This window comes from Entelurus aequoreus, linkage group LG10 (genome assembly GCF_033978785.1).
Source record: "Entelurus aequoreus isolate RoL-2023_Sb linkage group LG10, RoL_Eaeq_v1.1, whole genome shotgun sequence".
Lineage (NCBI taxonomy): Eukaryota > Metazoa > Chordata > Actinopteri > Syngnathiformes > Syngnathidae > Entelurus > Entelurus aequoreus.
The window spans coordinates 52,778,203-52,802,375 of record NC_084740.1 but is presented as its reverse complement, the minus strand read 5'-3'; the positions used below and the strand labels follow the sequence as shown (position 1 = coordinate 52,802,375).

General features: G+C 42.3%; 1 protein-coding gene across 1 annotated transcript in view; it reads left to right on the top strand.

Moving 5' to 3' along the window:
- The window catches only part of LOC133659164 (semaphorin-3D-like), a 63,031-nt gene extending 52,859 nt beyond the window's left edge, over positions 1-10,172 (top strand). The window contains exon 16 of the mRNA XM_062061897.1: positions 4,804-10,172. Coding sequence (XP_061917881.1) covers positions 4,804-5,199 — 396 coding nt within the window. The 3' untranslated portion in view covers positions 5,200-10,172. The remainder of the gene's footprint in view (positions 1-4,803) is intronic.
- The last annotated feature ends 14,001 nt before the right edge of the window (positions 10,173-24,173 follow it).

Here is a 24,173-nt window from a genome sequence, read left to right as displayed (position 1 = left end):
AACAACACCCAGAAACGCCGTCGGCTTCGCTGGGCCCGAGCTCATCTAAGATGGACTGATGCAAAGTGGAAAAGTGTTCTGTGGTCTGACGAGTCCACATTTCAAAATTGTTTTTTGGAAACTGTGGACGTCGTGTCCTCCGGACCAAAGAGGAAAAGAACCATCCGGATTGTTATAGGCGCAAAGTGTAAAAGGCAGCATGTGTGATGGTATGGGGGTGTATTAGTGCCCAAGACATGGGTAGCTTACACATCTGTGAAGGCACCATTAATGCTGAAAGGTACATACAGGTTTTGGAGCAAGATATGTTGCCATCCAAGCAACGTTATCATGGACGCCCCTGCTTATTTCAGCAAGACAATGCCAAGCCACGTGTTACATCAACATGGCTTCATAGTAAAAGAGTGTGGGTACTAGACTGGCCTGCCTGTAGTCCAGACCTGTCTCCCATTGAAAATGTGTGGTGCATTATGAAGCCTAAAAGACCACAACAGGACTGTTGAACAACTTAAGCTGTACATCAAGCAAGAATGGGGAAACATTCCACCTGAAAAGCTTTCAAAATGTGTCTCCTCAGTTCCCAAACGTTTACTGAGTGTTGTTAAAAGGAAAGGCCATGTAACACAGTGGTAAAAATGCCCCTAAAACTTTTTCGCAATGTGTTGCTGCCATTCATTTCTCAGTTGTAACATTAATATCTTGTCTTTGCGGTCCATTCAATTGAATATAAGTTGAAAAGGATTTGCAAATCATTGTATTCTGTTTTTATTTACAAATTACATAACGTGCCAACTTCACTGCTTTTGGGTTTTTTAAAAAGACATTCAGGAGAACATTTGCCAAAGAGAAAACATTGTGGTCGGCGTGTCAAGGCGAATAATTTTGGCCAAAGAACAGTTAACAAACTTCAAAGGACAGTGTTTACTTGTGCCATCACTTCATAACACCGCATTACTGCAACATTGCCGGCTTTGTAGCTCATTTGGAAACATTTGGGGTAATAAGCAGCACGTGCTCTTTGTCAAGTGTTCTGTGGGCAGCCTGGCAAGACTGTACTGACTTTAGGGAAGGAATGAATTGCCTATTAATGTAAAAGGGCTAAAAGTGAATAATTGGTTTAAACAGATAAATCTTTTGATTGACACATTTTATTTCATGAATGTGTCTCTCCTATGGGAAAATGGGCCTTATTAGGCAAAACTGACTTTTCTTACCTATTGCTTGTACTGCGTCATGTGACTTTTCCCCGGAAGTGAAAAACAGCGGAGGTCAACCTAGCCGAGTAGCAGGCGGACTCTTTAAGTACACAAGGGGCCTGGATCTTCCTGCAAAAAGCAAATACGAGCAAAAAATCCAACTATGATAATAATAATAATAATAATAGATTGTATTTGTAAAAAACACTTTACATTGAGTAAACAACCTCAAAGTGCTACAGTGTATTAAAAAAAATAAAAATAAAAAGATAATAAAAAATAAATAAAAATAAAAACTAGAACCGCCAAATAGCTAGAACTAGTATGCATATATCTAAAAAAAAGGCTTTTTTAAAAAGAAGGTTTTTTTTAGCCTTTTTTAAAAGCATCCACAGTCTGTGGTGCCCTCAGGTGGTCAGGGAGAGCGCGTTCCACAGACTGGGAGCGGCGGAGCAGAAAGCCCGGTCTCCCATTGTCCGTAGCTTTGTCCTCGGAGGTTGGAGGAGGTTAGTCTGTCCGGAGCGGAGGTGTCGTGTGGAGGATTTGGGGGTGAGTAGTTCTTTGAGGTAGAGGCGGGCATTTCCATGGAGGCACTGGTGGGTTAGTAGGGAGACTTTGTATTCAATTCTGAGTGGAACAGGAGGCCAGTGAAGGGATTTGAGAGTTGGTGTGATATGGAATGGAATGGAATCGATCCCTGTACTTAAAAAAAAAGAAAAAAAGATTTGTCGATTGATATCAAGGATTATTCATCGGTGGAGATCTCAGACGTATCGAACAATCTTGTGCCCCAGACTTTATTCTACACAACAAGACTGATAAAAACTTGGAAAAGCATGGAGGTCGACAACTTCTTTGTGTGTGGCTGGGTCAAGTAAATTGGTATCAAGTCTGCCCCGGATAAATATGCATCATTTTTGCACGGGTAAGTATACATTATTAATGTAATACCTGATTAAAGTATAGTTTATCAAACATTTATCAAACAAACCTTTAACAAAGTGATCACTGCAAACTTGCGCAGTTTTCGACTCTGCTTGCTCCCTTAGACTGGAATGCATGCTACTTTTCGAGTCGTCCATCCATCTTCTTCGGCTTATCCGAGGTCAGGTCGCGGGGGCAGCAGCCTAAGCAGAGAAGCCCAGACTTCCCTCTCCCCAGCCACTTTGTCCTGTTCTTCCCAGGGGATCCCGAGGCGTTCCCAGGCCAGCCGGGAGACATAGTCTTCCCAACGTGTCCTGGGTTTTCCCCGTGGCCTCCTACCGGTCAGACGAAGTGGCTTCGTAGTAAAAGAGTGCAGGTACTAGACTGGCCTGCCTGTAGTCCAGACCTGTCTCCCATTGAAAATGTGTGGCGCATTGTGAAGCGTAAAATACCACAACAGAGACCCCGGACTGTTGAACAACTTAAGCTGTACATCAAGCAAGAATGGGAAAGAATTCCACCTGAAAACCTTCAAAAATGTGTCTCCTCAGTTCCCAAATGTTTACTGAGTGTTGTTAAAAGGAAAGGCCATGTAACACAGTGGTAAAAATGCCCCTGTGACAACTTTTTTGCAATGTGTTTGTAACATTGGCGAGGCATGACGGTGCAACAGGAACTCCGGAGACAGAGTGCAGGTAGGAAATGATTTATTCCCATAAATCATAAAACAAAGACAGGAACAAACCAAAAGAAGCGTGCCTAACGCAAGGAAAGCTCGTGGAATATCTCACAAGGAAACACTAAGACGGGACTTAGCGTAAGACCCACACGGGGAACTAGAAAGCATCCAACGTAGTAGTTGCGTAAAGCAAACAAAAGCACCAGACTGAGTGAGGGGAATACCAAGACTAAATAGCTCTCTGATTAATGTCCGGCAGCAGGTGAGCGTCCCGGACACTAATCAGAGGCAGGTGAAAACAATCAGCACCCATGGCAACAAAGAAACACAAAAAAAGGGGTGCTGAAACAGAACTTAAACCAAAAGTGAATCAAAACCCAAAATAAACTATGATCCAGGCTACGTGCCAACTTCACTGGTTTTGGGTTTTGTAAATAAAAATGACGGACTTTGGACTCTGTTTTAAAGGTAAAGCTATGTTCTACTTCAGGGGTGTCCAAACTTTTTCCACTGAGGGCCGTACATGGAAAAATGTAAGCATGCGGGGGCCATTTTGATATTTTTCATTTTCAAACCTTAACAAAATATATGGATTTTTTTTTTTTTAACCTTTAGGGCTCCCGGGGACTATAAAGGGTCTCAGTCATTAAACTGTTAAAAATAAGTCAAATTATTATTATTATTTTTTACAGAATATCTCTATATCAACTTGAGGTTTGAGTTTGAGTTTGAGTTTATTTCGAACATGCAAGCATACAACATGATACATCACAATTTCCAGTTTCTCTTTTCAACATGTTCGAAAAGGAGTAGGAAGAAGCAGAGCTTATTTAATCCTACCCCTTTTCTTTACATAACAGTTGCTAAAACTTTTTGTTCACTTCCTGTTCACAATTTATTTACAATAAACTCCATAAGTATTCACAATAAAAATAAATAAATAAATAATAGTAAAAATTGAATAATAATAATTATTGAAGTAAGTCATATTTCATATGATAAGATAAGTAAGATTACTTTAAGGTTGATATAAAGTAAAAAAAAAAAAAAAAGAGGTTTTCTGTTAAAGACAACTTTGTTTTTATAGTAAAACTGAAATATGCAGTATTTAGTAATTACAGCCCTAAAAGATCAATAATGCAGGACACCATTGATTTTAATTATTTAATATTTTTGAGTAATCACAGTGAAATGTTAAATAAAATCCTACTAAATATATTTGGGATCCAAAAGGTCCCCCACTCATAAAGTGATACATTTCTATTAGGTTTTTTTTTACTTTTAACACTTAAATTACGAGATCAACTTCAGATATATCTGTCCATTTTACGTTTGAACTATTATTTTGTTTGTATTATGCTCTTTTGTCAAATAAAACTTTGATGTTTTTTTATGGCAACCACACAATATATGCAATATTTTTTCCACATAAAACATTTGAAAGTGATATTTTTTAACTAATAATTCATTATAACATAGATTTTTTTTTAAAAATAGAAAAATAAACAAAGACAAAAGAAAAAAAACAGCCTGCATGGCAGCTTTGTGTCAACAGTGCAACTTTTTCTTCTTGGATTTCACCTCATTCCACTTTTCTAAAAATGTTTTTTTAAATGTTTGCAATATTATCAATTTTGCAATTTTTGCAGAATGTGTGGCGGGCCGGTAAACAATTAACTGCGGGCCGCAAATGGCCCCCGGGCCGCACTTTGGACACCCCTGTTCTACTTGATGCTTACGAGATTGCTCTCCTTTACCTTTTTTTTCCACATGAAGTTTCTAGTTCCCAGGGGTCAGTCAAGAGAAGAAACAGACTTGCACTACCGTCATGGTAGCATTCATCAGCCCACACTACCAAGTGCACTTCCTAAGTCAGGGTCCATTAGCGGTTTCAGCCCGCACGCCACACTGCTGACGCGGTCCAGCTGGAGTTTTGTGCGGACAAGCACGCCAAGTGATTAGTTTCTTTCTGACATTTTGACTAAAAAGGACTTCTTCTTCCAGGTCCGGCCGGACGATCGGGTCATCCAAACAGAACGAGGCCTCTTGATCCGCGCCCTGCACGCCGCCGACGTGGGCGTGTACGAGTGCCAGGCTCAGGAGCACACTCGTTTCGTGCACACCCTCCGCCGCCTCACGCTGCAGCTCGTGCCACAAGGACACCTGGACAGAAAGACCAAGTCCGGCGAGGACCCCCTTGCGGAGCTGAAGAACGCTCGCCATTACAAAGACTACCTGAGGCTGATGAGCTCCCCCGTGGGGTCGCTGGAGGACTACTGCGACTCGCTCTGGCTTGAGAAGAGGTCGTCAAAGGCTCGGGGGCGAGCGATGGGCGCCGGAAAGTGGAAACACATCCAGGAACTGAAGAAGAGCAGGAACCGGCGGCACCACAGGGAGTGACTGACAAATTATTGACCATTGCGGTGAAAAAGTGAGGACTGTAAAAGCGTATCTCTATATCTTGCACACTATGGGCCTGATTTGCCAAAATCCAAATACCACGTGCTAAACAGCAGGTGCAAACTATACAATTGCTTGTACTATTCATAATAATGATAATAGATTTTATTTTTTAAAAAGCACTTTACATTGAGTAAACAACCTCAAAGTGCTACAGTGGATTAAAAAAAATAAAAAGATAATTAAAAAAATAAATACAAAAAAAAACTAGAACAGCCAAATAGCTAAAACTAGTATGCATATCTAAAAAAAATATTTTTTTAAAAAGAAGGGTTTTTAAGCCTTTTTTAAAAGCATCCACAGTCTGTGGTGCCCTTAGGTGGTCAGGGAGAGCGTTCCACAGACTGCCCGGTCTCCCATTGTTCACAGCTTTGTCCTCGAAAGTCGGAGGAGGTCGTGTGGAGGATTTGGGGGTGAGTAGTTCTTTGAGGTAGAGGCGGGCATTTCCATGGAGGCACTGGTGGGTTAGTAGGGAGACTTTGAATTCAATCCTGAGTGGAACAGGAATCCAGTGAAAGGATTTGAGAGTTGGTGTGATACGGTCATATTTCCGCACTCTCATCAGGAGATATTCATGGGCGTGTTGCGTGTGATCGACTAAAACTGCCTGTGCAGACCGCCTTGTTTAAATGAGGTTTTTGACAGTACTGCTAGCTGTGGCCATGGAAACACTCATTTCCCGCCACATTCATGTTACGACACATTTAACATCCCTAACTCCTTTTCAGCAATGTAGAATTGCAATCAAGACAACACAAAATATTTTGGAATGATCTAAATGCAACAAAATGCTTGTTGAAAAAAGTTTTTCGGTATACAACCAGAGATGTCCGATAATATCAGACTGCCGATATTATCGGCCGATAAATGCTTTAAAATGTAACATCGGAAATCATCGGTATCGGTTTCAAAAAGTAAAATGTATGACTTTTTAAAACGCCGCTGTACACGAGCAGTTACGTCTCCCAGTCATACTTGCCAACCCTCCCGATTTTCCCGGGAGACTCACGAATTTCAGTGCCCCTCCTGAAAATCTCCCGGGGCAACCATTCTCCCGATATTTCTCCCGATTTCCACCCGGACAACAATATGTTGCGTGCCGGCCCAATCACATAATATCCAAGGCTTTTCACGCACACAAGTGAATGCGAGCCATACTTGGTCAACAGCCATACAGGTCACACTGAGGGTGGCCGTACAAACAACTTTCACACTGTTACAAATATGCGCCACACTGTGAAGCCACACCAAACAAGAATGACAAACACATTTCGGGAGAAAATCCGCACCGTAACACAACATAAAAACCATTCCATCCATCTTCTTCCGCTTATCCGAGGTCGGGTCACGGAGGCAGCAGCCTAAGCAGGGAAGCCCAGACTTTCCTCTCCACAGCCACTTTGTCCAGCTCTTCCCAGGGGGATCCTGAGGCGTTCCCAGGCCAGCCGGGAGACATAGTCTTACCAACGTGTCCTGGGTCTTCCCCGTGGCCTCCTACCGGTTGGACGTGCCCTAAACACCTCCCTAGGGAGACGTTCGGGTGGCATCCTGACCAGATGCTCAAACCACCTCATCTGGCTCCTCTCCATGTGGAGGAGCAGTGGCTTTACTTTGAGCTCCTCCCGGATGACAGAGCTTCTCACCCTATCTCTAAAGGAGAGCCCCGCCACATGGCGGAGGAAACTCATTTTGGCCGCTTGAAACCCGTGATCTTGTCCTTTCGGTCATAACCCAAAGATCATGATCATAGGTGAGGATGGGAACGTAGATCGACCGGTAAATTGAGAGCTTTGCCTTCCGGCTCAGCTCCTTCTTCACCACAACGGATCGATACAGCGTCCGCATTACTGAAGACGCCGCACTGATCCGCCTGTCGATCTCACGATTCATTCTTCCCTCACTCGTGAACAAGACTCCGAGGTACTTGAACTCCTCCACTTCGGGCAAGATCTCCTCCCCACCCCAGAGATGGCACTCAACCTTTTTCTGGGCGAGAACCAGACTTCCCTTTCCCCAGCTACTTCGTCCAGCACCTCCCGGGGGATCCCGAGGCATTCTCAGGCCAGCCGGGAGACATAGTCTTCCCAACGTGTCCTGGGTCTTCCCTGTGGCCTCCTACCGGTCGGACGTGCCATAAACACCTCCCTACGGAGGCGTTCGGGTGAGATCCTGACCAGATGCCCGAACCACCTCATCTGACTTCTCTCCATGTGGAGGAGCATCGGCTTTACTCTGAGCTCCTCCTCGATGACAGAGCTTCTCACCCTATCTCTAAGGGTGGAGGAAACTCATGTGGACAGCTTGTAGCCGGGATCTTGTCCTTTCGGTCATAACCCAAAGCTCACGACAATAGGTGAGGATGGGAACGTACGTTTGTAGATCAACCGGTAAATTGAAAGCTTTGCCTTCTGGCTCAGCTTCTTCACCACAACAGATCGATACTAGGTCCGCATTCTGAAGACGCCGCACTGATCCGCCTGTCGATCTTACGATCCTCTCTTCCTTCACTCGTGAACAAGACTCCAAGGTAGTTGAACTCCTCACCTTGGGGCAAGATCTCTTCCCCAATCCGGAGATGGCACTCCATCCTTTTCTGGGCGAGAACCAGACTCCCCTTTCCCCAGCTACTTTGTCCAGCTCTTCCCAGGGGATCCCGAGGCATTCCCAGGGTCTTACCCGTGGCCTCCTACCAGTCGGACGTGACATAAACACCTCCCTTCTGAGATGTTCGGGTGACATCTTGGCCAGATGCCTGAACCACCTCATCTGACTTCTCTCCATGTGGAGGAGCAGCGGCTTTACTCTGAGTTCCTCTTGGATGACAGAGCTTCTCACCCTATCTCTAAGGGTGGAGTTAACTCTTTTGGGGCGCTTGTACCCGGGATCTTGTCTTTTCGGTCATAACCCAAAGCTCATGACCATAGGTGATGACGAGAACGTAGATCGACCAGTAAATTGAGAGTTTTGCCTTCCGACTCAGCTCTTTCTTTACGACAACTGACCGATACAGGGTCCGCATTACTGCAGACACCGCACCGATCCGCTTGTCGATCTCATGATCCACTCTTCCCTCACTCGTGAACAAGACTCCAAGGTACTTGAACTCCTCCACTTGGGGCAATATCTCCTCCCCAACCCGGATTGATTGATTGATTGTTTGAGACTTTTATTAGTAGATTGCACAGTACAGTACATATTCCGTACAATTGACCACTAAATGGTAACACCCGAATAAGTTTTTCAACTTGTTTAAGTCGGGGTCCACGTTAATCAATTCATGGTAAAAGATGGCACTCCACCCTTTTCTGGGCGAGAACCATGGACTCGGACTTGTTAAGAATAAATAAGAATATTAAATCAACGCTAGGTTAAAAAGGTGAGTCTCGAGTTTGTTTAAAAAAAATCGCAACACATACTTAGAGACACAAAATAGCGCCCGCAGAGCAGTTACAGCCTTGTTAAATCACACTGCCCGTGCTAAATGAGTATTGTGGCCATTCTATTGATCAACAATAATACTGCATATGCACCAACACGCTAAACGGATTGTGCGCTCCTTACTCTGCTCACTAAGATGTAATCCTCTAGTAGCCCTATCAAGTTTGCATGCCACTGAGTGCACGCAAACCTTGAGTAGATACCAGAACCATCCATTATTTGGTCATTGTAATACATTAAAAGATTGTTGAGTTTGTGTTTCCTCTCAGTGATGACAATGCATTCATGTTGAATGTCTGTAAATAACTGTAGAACTTGTACAGTATCGTGTAGAACACTTCCAGTGTAGTCCTAGGACTTTAGTCTGATAGCAAAGAAGGCTGTGGCGTCAGGGTCAGCCCGAACTACATTTTTGTACCGGAGATCCACTTTGAAAACTATTTAAATAAATGTTTCTTGTTCCAAACTCAAAATGTAACCCCAGTGAATAAATATAAGAAGTGTGGAGTTTCTAGAACACGAGCAGATTTAGAATTGGTTGGTTGGCATTTTTCCAGGTGTCCCGATATAGCAACGTAGGTCCCTGAAGGCTTTGCGTCGGGATGATTCAGTACCAGCTGCTCTCTTGTTTACGGAGAGTGCGTGCATGAAAAGCAAACCACTACCATGTTTTCTGGGACTGCTCCACCATAAAGGACTATTGGAAAGAGATACACCAAATCTCTACAGGATATTTTCAAATGTGAAGTATCCCTTGAAAGTTCGACTTTCACAGTCGTGGTCAAAAGAACATAATGTCATGGCTGTCATGGAGTTTCCGATAATTTCTACAACTCTTATTTTTATGGGATAGAGCAGGGGTGTCCAAACTTTTTCCACTGAGGGCCGCACACGGGAAAATTAAAGCATGTGGGGGCCATTTTGATATTTTTCATTTTCAAACCATAACAAAATATATGCCTTTTTTATTTATTTTACCTTTAGGGGTCCCGGGGACCATAAAGGCTCTCAGTCATTAAAATGTTAAAAATAAGTCAGATTATTATTTTTGTAAAATTATCTAACGCTTACAGTAAATCTCTACATCAACTTCAAGTGGATATAAAGTAATACAAATTAAAAAATTGTTTTTATGGCTTTTCTGTCAAAAACCACTTTGTTTTTTTATAGTAAAACTGAAATATGCAGTATTTAGTAATTAGAGCCCTAAAAGATCAATAATGCAGGACACCATTGATTTTAATTATTTCATATTTTTGAGTAATCACAGTGAAAAGATAAATAAAAAATCACTAAATATATTTGGGATCCAAAAGGTGCCCCACTCATAAAGTGATACATTTTTATTAGGTTTTTCTTTTACTTTCAACACTTAAGTTACGAGATCAACTTCAGATATATCTGCCGATTTTATGCTGGAACTATTATTTTGTTTGTTTTATGTGCTTTTGTCAAAGAAAAATGTGATGTTTTTATATGGCTACTACACAATATATGCAATATTTACCACATAAAACATTTTAAAGTGAAATATTTGAAGTAATTGGAGCCCTGAAAATGATTCATTATAACATGGATTTTTTTTCATTATTTTTTATTTTTTGAGCAATGGCAAAAAAAGAAAAATGAAGAAAGACAAAAGAAAAAAAAACAGCCTCCATGGCAGCTTTTGTGTCAACATTGCAACTTTGTCTCGTTAGATTTCACCTCATTCCACTTTTTTTAATGTTCTTTTTAATTTTTACAATAGTATTTCCAGAATGTGTGGCGGGCCGGTAAACAATTAGCTGCGGGCCGCAAATGGCCCCCCGGGCCGCACTTTGGACACCCCTGGGATGTAGTGATTGGAGCACATACCTGTTGGTCACAAAGAAACATTCATGAAGTTTGGTTCTTTTATGAATTTATTATGGGTCTACTGAAAATGTGAGCAAATATGTTGGGTCAAAAGTATAAGGCGCTTTTGGTAGCCATCCACAAGCTTCTGGTTGAATTTTTGACCACTCCTCTTGACAAAATTGGTGCAGTTTAGCTAAATTTGTTGGTTTTCCGACACGGACTTGTTTCTTCAGCATTGTCCACACGTTTAAGTCGGGACTTTGGGAAGGCCATTCTAAAACCTTCATTCTAGCCTGATTTAGCCATTCCTTTACCACTTTTGAGGTGTGTTTGGGGTCATTGTCCTGTTGGAACACCCAACTGCGCCCAAGACCCAACCTCCGGGCTGATGATTTTAGCTTGTCCTGAAGAATTTTGGAGGTAATCCTCCTTTTTCATTGTCCCATTTACTCTCTGTAAAGCACCAGTTCCATTGGCAGCAAAACAGGCCCAGAGCATAATACTACCACCACCATGCTTGATGATAGGATTGGTGTTCCTGGGATTATAGGCCTCACCTTTTCTCCTCCAAACATATTGTACAATTACATAACATATTGTAGCCAAACAGCTCAATTTTTGGTTCATCTGACCACAGAATTTTCCTCCAGAAGGTCTTATCTTTGTCCATGTGATGTAACTTGATGAATATATTTACTAGTGGTTTGTAAAAAGACCATTACCAGGAAATGGTGATCACAGGAGAGCCCCACTACGAAGCTATGGATGGAAATCACAATGGGCATTTAGAAAATGGAGAAGATAACGGCTTTTATTAATTACAAATTGGAGAAATGTAATTCATACTGGGAAAACTGGGTCAATTATGTTACTATTTTCTCTAATTATTGATTGTACTGTTTAAAAAAAGATTACTCCCTATATGGCTATAGTTTCTTTCATATTTTTGTTATTTACTATCTGTTTATATTCTTTATTTGTATTTTTTTTTTTTAAGTTATTATTGTGTGAATGCTCCAACGTTTTCACACATATGGTTTTCTACACCAAAATGCATCTATGTATTATTATTATTATCATTATTATTCAACAGCAACTTCTTCTTCTCCAGATTTTGGCGCGGTCTACCTTCAACATTTTTCACCAGATTCAAACCTTTCCAACTTTAAACTGTTCAGCCTATTCGGGAATTGCGTTTTTTTCTCCAGAATTCCAGGTTTTCCAGGACATTTTTCCCATTCAAAATGAATTGGCCATTTTTCAAACTTCCACCATTTCCAAATTTTTCAACCAATTCAAACCTTTCCACCTTCAACATATTCCACCATTCTGGGAATTCAAACTACCCTTTTGCCAAGTTACATTTTTTTTTAGGATTTTCCAGAATTCCTGGTTTTCCAAAGCACTATTTTCACCCTTTTTTTTGGCGATTACTCCTCCCACATTTTTCAAGCCACTTCGGCCATTCCACCGTCAAAACATTCCTCATAATCAGGAAAAAAAACCGAAGTTGTTTTTTGAACTGGAAAAATTCCTCGTTCTCCCGAAATTCCAGGAAATTCCGTAATCCCATTCCTCAATTAAACATGTTACTACTTCAACATTTCTCGACCGATTTGAAAAATTTCAACACCAACCATTTCAACTCAATCAGACCAAATGTTTGGGAAATTCCCATTTAAAATCAACAGGATATCCTTCAAAGTTCCACAATTCCCTCATTTTTCATCTGATTCAAACCGTTCCAATTTCAAAATATTCCGCCTGTTCGGGAATTGTGTGCTCTGCTTCAACAACTCTAAAACAAATTCCAGGATTTTCCAGAATTCCTGGGATTCCAAAGCCCTATTTTCACCCTTTTTTCTGGCGACTACTCGTCCCACATTTTTCAAGCCACTTCAACAGTTCCCCCGTCAAAACATTCCTAATTAATCAGGACAAAAAACAAAATTGTTTTATGAACTGGAAAAATTCATAGTTTCCCCGAAATTCCAGGAAATTCCGTAATACCATTTCTCAATATAACATGTTACTACTTCAACATTTCTCCACCGATTTGAAAAATGTCAACATTGCTCATTCAGACCAATATTTTGGGAAATTCCCATTTAAATCAACGGGAAATTTTTCAAAGTTCCACAATTCCCTCATTTTTCATCTGATTCAAACCGTTCCAATTTCAAAATATTCAGCCTTTTCAGGAATTGTGTGCTCTACTTCAACAATTCTAAAAAAAAATCCAAGATTTTCCAGAATTCCTGGGTTTCCAAAGCCCTATTTTCACCCTTTTTTCTGGCGACTACTCCTCCCACATTTTTCAAGCCACTTCAACCGTTCCACCGTCAAAACATTCCTCTTAATTAGAACAAAAAAACTTAGTGTTTTTTTTAACTGGAAAAATTCCCGGTTTTCCCGATATTCCAGGAATTCCGTAATACCATTTCTCAATTCAACATGTTACTACTTCAACATTTTTTCGACCGATTTGAAAAATTTTAACACCAACTATTTCAACTCATTCAGAACATTCAAGTTTTTTACCATATAAAAAAAAAATTCCCTCTTTTCCAGAAATTCCCAAATTTTGGGGAAATTCCCATTTAAATCAATGGGACATCCTTCAAAGTTCCACAATTCCCCCATTTTCCATCTGATTCAAACGGTTCCAATTCCAAAATATTCAGCCTGTTCAGCAATTGTGTGCTCTACTTAAACAATTATAAATAAATTCCAGGATTTCACTTCAACTTCAGCATTGGAGCATTCACACACAATTTCTTCAGGAATCACTTCATCTAATTATTATTATTAATTATTATTTGATTTGTTAATATTATTATTACTTTGGTTTGTTTTGTCTTTGGTTCTTTGCTGTGTTTCTCTTTTTTTGGGGTGGCATTGTTGGGATATAAACAAAAAAATACAATAGATGTATGATGTATGCAAATATGATGTAATGGATAGGAATGTCTGATGCTGGATGTCAATAAAAATTAAAAAATAAATAAATAAATAAAAGCATGTGACTCAACCACGCCGCGGGATTCCTCTAATCCACTGATAAAGGTGTCCTTGCAGGAAATGTGTTGTAGAAGAGTCTTGGATAAATCTATAGACCTTCACATTTTTAATGACGTCCGGTCTCCAGAAAGTTCCCGCTTCATAAAACGCAGTGGCGGGCCGTGCGTTTCCCACCTAGGCCTTCGGTGATGTCCGACTCCAATGATTACCTCTCAAAATACCATCATTGATGTCACCACATGACCATTGCTGGAGAAATACTATACAGGACCACATGTACGCACTACTGGGCATTGAATCACCTCAACAGTGTACAAAACGGGTTATTTTCTGGCTCATTTAAAAATCAATAAACCCGCATCAGCAATTAAAATTATGTGGTACTGTCAAAATTAAAATTGCAAAAAACATATTATACTTGAAAAAATAAAGAAATAAAATATTTGAACTCACAATCTGTAGAACCCGTTCGAGCTTCCGGGGTTGACCGACATGGTCTTACAAGATGTAGTTTCTCTTTAAATATCCTTCTTGAAAAATGTCCTTGTAAATATATGTGTTGTCTTGTCTAATCATAAAAGATGCAGACGAAGCGTGTTGGCTGAGTTCTTAAAAGTTTACTCCACAGCATGCTCATCAAAAAACATCGGCATGGCTAAACGGGGGCTACTGCGCATGGTCTTCACTACTGTGGCATGCTGGGTAATGGAGTTATTATGTTACCTAGCTCATAACATCACTATATCACTTGTGTAATTTTCATATTGTTGTTACTCAGCCAGCGTTTGTGTGTTTATTGGGATAAGGTAAACATCTATTCAGTATTTGAACATAAAAGTGTTTGATTGTGAGGCATTAAAAGCCACAAAATGCAACGGGTCCATCAGACCCACAAACGCTGGCTGAGTAATAACAATATGAACGTTGCATGGAAAATTTCTCTGGCAGTTTCTGCATCCCACAGGTATTCTTCTTTAGTGTTTCTGCACCTGCGGTTCCCACACAAGGTTGCAACATTGTTTGTCAACACTGTCTGCTCTCATTTTGTCGCACATTTGACCCTCTGATGTTCTGTGTACCTACACTCTGTCCTCCTCCTGTCTATGCCTGCTGTATTTGAGTGTGTGTTTGTGTGTGTGTGTGTGTGTGTGTGTGGTACACAGAACATCAATTTCCACACTTCTATGAGCCCCGGGTCCAGTGGACCCAGACATCTTATATGTAATAGAAATGTATAGGGGGGGGGGGTAAATGGTGTGTGGTCATTAAATATGTATTCTGATATATGTTCTTCACAGAAAATGAGCCAAAGTCAGTGAGTCTCAGTTTGAAAAATTAATCAGTTTGAAAAATTAATCAATTGTATCATTTTTCTTTTAATAAAAAATGAAAACGGGTCCCACAGACCCGAACACCACACAAGGGATATATATCTGCCTTAGACCACCTTGAAGGTTTTACTGCATACTTGCCAACCCTACCGTTTTTAGCGGGAGAATCCCGGTATTCAGCGCCTCTCCCGACAACCTCCCGGCAGAGATTTTCTCCCGACAAACTCTCGGTATTCAGCCGGAGCTGGAGGCCACGCCCCCTCCAGCTCAATGCGGACCTGAGTGGGGACAGCCTGTTCTCATGTCCGCTTTCCCACAATATAAACAGCTTGCCTGCCCAATGACGTCATAACATCTAGGGCTTTTAGAGAGTAGAGTGCACAACCGCGCACACAACAAGGAGACGAAGCAGAAGAACGAGGAAATTACAGACATGGCGACGCCGTCGACGAGCAAGATGAAGAAATACGCTTGCAAGTTCCAAAACAAATGGAAACAAGAATTTCAGTTCATCCAGGACAGTTTGAAGGGGAAGGTGTAACCATCCATCCCTTTTATACCGCTTATTCCCTTCGGGGTCGCTGGAGCCTATCTCAGCTACAATCGGGCGGAAGGTGGGGTACACCCTGGACAAGTCGCCACCTCATCACAGGGCCAACACAGATAGACAGACAACATTCACACTCACATTCACACACTAGGGCCAATTTAGTGTTGCCAATCAACCTATCCCCAGGTGCATGTCTTTGGAGGTGGGAGGAAGCCGGAGTACCCGGAGGGAACCCACGCAGTCACGGGGAGAACATGCAAACTCCACACAGAAAGATCCCGAGCCCGGGATTGAACCCATGACTACTCAGGACCTTCGTATTGTGAGGCAGATGCACTAACCCCTCTACCACCGTGCTGCCCGGGAAGGTGTATGTTGCCTGTAAATTTTGTATAACAGACTTCTCCGTTGAACACGGTGGCCGAAATGATATACTCATCATGAACGGAGAAGTTAAACAGGACAATACTGCCATCTAATGGATAGCCACCGGAACACTGAAATTATTTTTATTTTTTTTTGTTTCTATGTAAATAAAATTTAAAAAAAAAAATATATATATATATATATATATATATATATATATATATATATATATATATATATATATATATATATATATATATATATATATATATATATATATATATATATATAGCTAGAATTCACTGAAAGTCAAGTATTTCATACATATATATATATATATATATATATATATATATATGAAATATATATGAAATACTCGAATTGGTGAATTCTAGCTGTAAATAACCACGCCCCCAACCACGACCCCCCACCTCCCGATATTGGAGGTCTCAAGGTTGGCAAGTATGTTTTACTGACAACAACTCGTGATCTGATTGGCTGTCACAACTGTCTGTCAAATGTTTGCGTCCGTTCACTTCCATTGTTGATTCTGAAGGCTTCGGGCAGATTTGGTACAGCATGGCAACATAAGCTAGGTGAATTCTGATTGGATCAAAACTCTAAACTAAAAACAATAGCGCTAGAAGGAGCATAATATGACATGAAGAGAATATGAATACTTTTAGATATTTAGGGAAAGTAAATTAAAAAATACTTTTTATATTTAATTATGATTTCTGGTGATGTTAGGCCAGCAGAGAAGACGAAAAACGAGTCGCAAAACCCGAACACCGCAGTCAGGAAATGTTATTTTCCACGATCCACTACAGGGATTCGCCGTGTGTCTTGTTAGAAAGGCAATAAATATTTTACACACTTCCTCCAAGTCCATTGTTTATTTATCGGCAGGCCGCAAAGAAGAGAACAAACATACCCACAAAAACCACAACGTCGAGAAAATACCTCATCCTGCAATTGGAAGCTCGTATCGTCTCTTTGCGATCATAATTATTACCAGTGAGATGCGAAGGAGTGGCAGACAGAAGCAGCAGGATACTGAAGTCTGGCGGCAAAAGGTGGAACAAAAAAAAAAGAAAACTGATGTGATGGGAGTAATGAGCGTGGGGGAGACTGTGGTGGATTCACAAAGAAATGCCGGCCAACAGCAAACTTCCTCTTGCAGACTTCCTGTCGTACAACAAGGACATGTAAATAAACACCTTGTTGAAAATGAGATATCATTCATCCCATTATGTTAACCATTAGAATTAAATTGTGTAGCAAGATGAGAACAGGAAGTAAACAAAAGTGGTAGTAATTGCTATGACTTGGAAAAGGTATAGGGTTGAATAAGATTGTCTTCTGACCAATTTGATTGATTGAAACTTTTATTAGTAGATTGCACAGTACAGTACATATTCCGTACAATTGACCACTAAATGGTAACACCCGAATACGTTTTTCAACTCGTTTAAAGGCCTACTGAAATGAAATGTTTTTATTGAAACGGGGATAGCAGATCCATTCTATGTGTCATACTTGATCATTTCGCGATATTGCCATATTTTTGCTGAAAGGATTTAGTAGAGAACGACGATAAAGTTCACAACTTTTGGTCGCTGATAAAAAAAGCCTTGCCTGTACCGGAAGTAGCGTGACATGGTCAGTTGATCGCCTCCTCATATTTTCGTATTGTTTTCAATGCAGCTAGAGCGATTCGGACCGAGAAAGCGACGATTACCCCATTAATTTGAGCGAGGATGAAAGATTTGTGGATGAAGAACGTTAGAGTGACAGACTAGAGTGCAGTGCAAGACATATCTTTTTTCGCTCTGACCGTAACTTATGTACAAGCTGGCTCATCGGATTCCACACTTTCTCCTTTTTCTATTGTGGATCACGGATTTGTATTTTAAACCACCTCGGATACTAAATCCTCTTCAAAATGAGAGTCTAGAACGCGAAATGGACATTCAGAGTGACTTTTATCTCCACGACAATACATCGACGAAACACTTTAGCTACGGAGCTAACGTGATAGCATCGTGCTTACCTGCATATAGAAACAAAATTAATAAACCCCTGACTGGAAGGATAGACAGAAGATCAACAATACTATTAAACCATGGACATGTAACTACACGGTTAATGCTTTCCAGCCTGGCGAAGGTTAACAATGCTGTTGCTAACGACGCCATTGAAGCTAACTTAGCTAGGGAGCGAACGTGATAGCATCAGGCTCAAATGCAGATAGAAACAAAATACATAAACCCCTGACTGGAAGGATAGACAGAAAATCAACAATACTATTAAACCATGAACATGTAAATACACGGTTAATGCTTTCCAGCTTGGTGAAGCTTAAAAATGCTGTTGCTAACGACGCCATTGAAGCTAACTTAGTATAACGGGACCTCACAGAGCTATGATAAAAAACATTAGCGCTCCACCTACGCCAGCCAGCCCTCATCTGCTCATCAACACCCGTGCTCACCTGCGTTCCAGCAATCGACGGAAGGACGAAGGACTTCACCACGATCATCCGTGCGGTCGGTGGCTAGCGTCGGCTAGCGCGTCTGCTATCCGAGTCAAAGTCCTCCTGGTTGTGTTGCTGTAGTCCGCCGCTAATACACCGATCCCACCTACAGCTTTCTTCTTTGCAGTCTCCATTGTTCATTAAACAAATTGCAAAAGATTCACCAACACAGATGTCCAGAATACTGTGGAATTATGAGATGAAAACAGAGCTGTTTTGTGTTGGATTCAATGGAGTACCGATACTTCTGTTTCACTGGCTACGTCATGCGCATACGTCATCATACATAAACGTTTTCAACCGGAAGTTTAGCGGGAAATTTAAAATTGCACTTTATAAGTTAACCCGGCCGTATTGGCATGTGTTGTAATGTTAAGATTTCATCATTGATATATAAACTATCAGACTGCGTGGTCGCTAGTAGTGGCTTTCAGTAGGCCTTTAAATCGGGGCCCACGCTAATCAATTCATGGTAACAATCTTTCAACTACAAGCTACTGAATCAACAGCGCCTCTGCTGGTCGCACTCCAGTATTGCACTCCAATTTCACACAAAATCAACCGAATTCTTCACCAGTGTTACGGCCAAACCCCAAATTAGCCGCGTTTTCACACCCGATCAGAGTTTGTTTCCTCTCAAAACACCCTCGGACTTTTTCTCATTTTGTCAGCATAACCAACTTTATCTCCATCGAAACACGGACGTCACATGTCGGCATTCTTGGCATTTTCACAACACATCTGTATTGACTTTATGTTCCTGTAAAGACTCAGAGTGTTGGTCTGATTTAACCCCGAAGCCCTTCACACTAAAGCGTCAAATACGCTGGATTAAGTACGGCAGTCAGTTATTTGACATGCGATACTTAAAAATAATCCCGTCGCCCTTTTTGTTGACGGTGGAATTGAAGCGAGTGTACGTACGTTTGTTTTGAGACGCAACATTATTTTGAAAGTCATTCCAACGTCCCGACAGGAAGTGGATGTCTTTTGCTTGAGTTCAACGTGAAATTCCCAATAAATATGTCACAGCCCTCACATTTCATCTTCTCTCGGGACAACACTGTAAACATGAAAAATGGCCTTCCTTTAGAGTAGTCTGTGCGCAGCTTGTGTGGTGTTATGTATTTACTGTCCACTGAAAAATACACGAACACACTGCAAAAACTGAAATCTAAGTAAGATGAAATATCTCAAATAAGGGAGATATTTGCTTATTTTATGTCTGATAAGATCATTCTTCTCACCAAGCAGATTTTATTTTAGAGTGTTTTACTTGTTTTAAGTATTGGTCCTAAATGATCTCAGTAAGATATTACAGCTTGTTGCTGAGATTTGATGACCTATATTGAGTAAAACATGCTTGAAACTATTTTTGTCCAAATGTCCAAATCACACCCAGCAATGGTGCACAGGAAGGCGGGAAAGAAGAGGGGAAAAGGCGGCCAAAATGGTCAAAAGTCCCAATTGTGTCCAAAATACCTCCCCGGGTTCCAGTCCCATGAGTCCCGCCGCCAGCCGCACAAGTCCCGGGATGCAAAAAAATGTCCAAAACGCGCCCAGCAAAGTCCCACGGGAAGTGGGGGAGAAAAGTGAGAAAAGTGGTCAAAAGTCGGCAAAAATGTTCCAAATACCTACCCAGGTTTCAGTCCCACAAGTCCTGCCGCCGGCCATGCCGGCCGCGCAAGTTCCGGGATGCCCAAAATGTCCATAACACACCCAGCCGAGTCCCACGGGGAGGGGGGATAAAAGTTGGAAAAGTCGTCAAAAGTCCCAAAAATGTTCAAAATACCTACCAAGGTTCGAGTCCCACATGGAGTGCCATAAGTCTTATGACTTGTGGCACTCGAACCCGGGTGTGATTTATGAACATTTTACCGAATTTTCCAACTTTTCTCCCCCCCTCCTCTCCGTGGGACTCGGCTGGGTGTGTTATGGACATTTTGGGCATCCCGGGACTTGCGCGGCCATACATAAGATTTTATGTTAGAGTGTTTTACTTGTTTTAGGTGTTTTGGTCCTAAAAGATCTCAGTAAGATATTACAGCTTGTTGCTGAGATTTGATGACCTATATTGAGTAAAACATGCTTGAAACTATTTTTGTCCAAATGTCCAAAACACACCCAGCAATGGTGCACAGGAAGGCGGGGAAGAAGAGGGGAAAAGGCGGCCAAAATGGTCAAAAGTCCCAATTTTGTCCAAAATACCTCCCTGGGTTCCAGTCCCACGAGTCCCGCCGCCGGCCGCAAAGTCCCGGGATGCAAAAAATGTCCAAAACGCGCCCAGCAAAGTCCCACGGGGAGTGGGTGAGAAAAGTGAGAAAAGTGGGCAAAAGTCCCCAAAAATGTTCAAAATACCTACCCAGGTTCCAGTCCCACAAGTCCTGCCGCCGGCCATGCAAGTTCCGGGATGCCCAAAATGTCCATAACACACCAAGCCGAGTCGTACAGGGAAGGGGAGATAAAAGTTGGAAAAGTCGGCAAAAGTCCCAAAAATGTTCAAAATACCTACCCAGGTTCCAGTCCCACATGGACTCGAACCCGGGTGTGATTTATCAACATTTTACCGACTTCTCTCACTTTTCTCCCCCCCTTCCCGTGGGACTTTGCTGGGCTCGTTTTGGACATTGTGGGCATCCCGGCCGGCGGCGGGACTTGTGGGACCCCCCCCCCTCCTCTCCGTGGGACTCGGCTGGGTGTGTTATGGACATTTTGGGCATCCCGGGACTTGCGCGGCCATACATAAGATTTTATGTTCGAGTGTTTTACTTGTTTTAAGTGTTTTGGTGCTAAATGATCTCAGTAAGATATTACAGCTTGTTGCTGAGATTTGATGACCTATATTGAGTAAAACATGCTTGAAACTATTTTTGTCCAAATGTCCAAATCACACCCAGCAATGGTGCACAGGAAGGAGGGGAAAAGGCGGCCAAAATGGTCAAAAGTCCCAATTGCGTCCAAAATACATCCCGGGTTCCAGTGCCACGAGTCCCGCCGCCGGCCGCACAAGTCCCGGGATGCAAAAAATGTCCAAAACGCACCCAGCAAAGTCCCACGGGAAGTGGGGGAGAAAAGTGAGAAAAGTGGGCAAAAGTCGGCAAAAATGTTCCAAATACCTACCCAGGTTCCAGTCCCACAAGTCCCGCCGCCGGCCGGGCAAGTCCCGGGATGCCCAAAATGTCCATGACACACCCAGCCGAGTCCCAAGGGGAGGGGGGATAAAAGTTGGAAAAGTCAGCAAAAGTCCCAAAAATGTTCAAAATACCTACCCAGGTTCCAGTCCCACATGGAGTGCCACAAGTCTTAAGACTTGTGGCACTCGAACCCGGGTGTGATTTATGAACATTTTACCGACTTTTCTCACTTTTTTCCCCGCCTTCCCGTGGGACTTTGCTGGGTGCGTTTTGGACATTTTGGGCATCCCGGCCGGCGGCGGGACTTGTGGGACTCGAACCTGGGTATGTATTTTGAAAATTTTTGGGACTTTTGCTGACTTTTCCACCTTTTAACCCCCCCTCCCCGTGGGACTCGGCTGGGTGTGTTATGGACATTTTGGGCATCCCGGGACTTGCGCGGCCATACATAAGATTTTATGTTAGAGTGTTTTACTTGTTTTAGGTGTTTTGGTCCTAAAAGATCTCAGTAAGATATTACAGCTTGTTGCTGAGATTTGATGACCTATATTGAGTAAAACATGCTTGAAACTATTTTTGTCCAAATGTCCAAAACACACCCAGCAATGGTGCACAGGAAGGCGGGGAAGAAGAGGGGAAAAGGCGGCCAAAATGGTCAAAAGTCCCAATTTTGTCCAAAATACCTCCCTGGGTTCCAGTCCCACGAGTCCCGCCGCCGGCCGCAAAGTCCCGGGATGCAAAAAATGTCCAAAACGCGCCCAGCAAAGTCCCACGGGGAGTGGGTGAGAAAAGTGAGAAAAGTGGGCAAAAGTCCCCAAAAATGTTCAAAATACCTACCCAGGTTCCAGTCCCACAAGTCCTGCCGCCGGCCATGCAAGTTCCGGGATGCCCAAAATGTCCATAACACACCAAGCCGAGTCGTACAGGGAAGGGGAGATAAAAGTTGGAAAAGTCGGCAAAAGTCCCAAAAATGTTCAAAATACCTACCCAGGTTCCAGTCCCACATGGACTCGAACCCGGGTGTGATTTATCAACATTTTACCGACTTCTCTCACTTTTCTCCCCCCCTTCCCGTGGGACTTTGCTGGGCTCGTTTTGGACATTGTGGGCATCCCGGCCGGCGGCGGGACTTGTGGGACCCCCCCCCCTCCTCTCCGTGGGACTCGGCTGGGTGTGTTATGGACATTTTGGGCATCCCGGGACTTGCGCGGCCATACATAAGATTTTATGTTCGAGTGTTTTACTTGTTTTAAGTGTTTTGGTGCTAAATGATCTCAGTAAGATATTACAGCTTGTTGCTGAGATTTGATGACCTATATTGAGTAAAACATGCTTGAAACTATTTTTGTCCAAATGTCCAAATCACACCCAGCAATGGTGCACAGGAAGGAGGGGAAAAGGCGGCCAAAATGGTCAAAAGTCCCAATTGCGTCCAAAATACATCCCGGGTTCCAGTGCCACGAGTCCCGCCGCCGGCCGCACAAGTCCCGGGATGCAAAAAATGTCCAAAACGCACCCAGCAAAGTCCCACGGGAAGTGGGGGAGAAAAGTGAGAAAAGTGGGCAAAAGTCGGCAAAAATGTTCCAAATACCTACCCAGGTTCCAGTCCCACAAGTCCCGCCGCCGGCCGGGCAAGTCCCGGGATGCCCAAAATGTCCATGACACACCCAGCCGAGTCCCAAGGGGAGGGGGGATAAAAGTTGGAAAAGTCAGCAAAAGTCCCAAAAATGTTCAAAATACCTACCCAGGTTCCAGTCCCACATGGAGTGCCACAAGTCTTAAGACTTGTGGCACTCGAACCCGGGTGTGATTTATGAACATTTTACCGACTTTTCTCACTTTTTTCCCCGCCTTCCCGTGGGACTTTGCTGGGTGCGTTTTGGACATTTTGGGCATCCCGGCCGGCGGCGGGACTTGTGGGACTCGAACCTGGGTATGTATTTTGAAAATTTTTGGGACTTTTGCTGACTTTTCCACCTTTTAACCCCCCCTCCCCGTGGGACTCGGCTGGGTGTGTTATGGACATTTTGGGCATCCCGGGACTTGCGCGGCCATACATACACTGCAAAAAGTCAGTGTTCAAAAACAAGAAAACAAATACAAAAATGAGGGGTATTTTATTTGATCTAAGCAAAATTATCTGCCAATAGAACAAGAAAATTTGGCTTGTCAAGACTTTCCAAAACAAGTAAAATTAGCTAATCTCAATGAACCCAAAAATACCTTAAAATAAGTATATTCTCACTAATAACAAGTGCACTTTTCTTGGTAGAAAAAACAAATATGAGACCTTTTTGCTCAATATGTTGAAAAATATTCTTAAATGAAGTAAATGCTAGTACCATTATCTTGACATAATGATATGCGCTCTGCATTACATTTCTTGAAACCAGCAAACTTATACTAAAAACTAATTTAATTGTTCTTAATGGAAAGGCAACAAGGCAAGCGCTTGTTACTCTCGGGGTCTCCTAGCCGCTCAGGCAAATCATATTGTCTAAAAATGCATTTTTCCATGGATAACATGACATCATCGCGTCAAGTGCGTGCTCTTTCAGTCAATTAGTGCGCATATATACAGCCCGGCCCCCGGCCAAAATGTTTTTAATTGTAATTTTGAGGAATTTATCTGAATGTGCATGAACTATTTCTGTTCAAAATTGTTACAAATGTCACATGTTAAATGTTTAAATATTAAC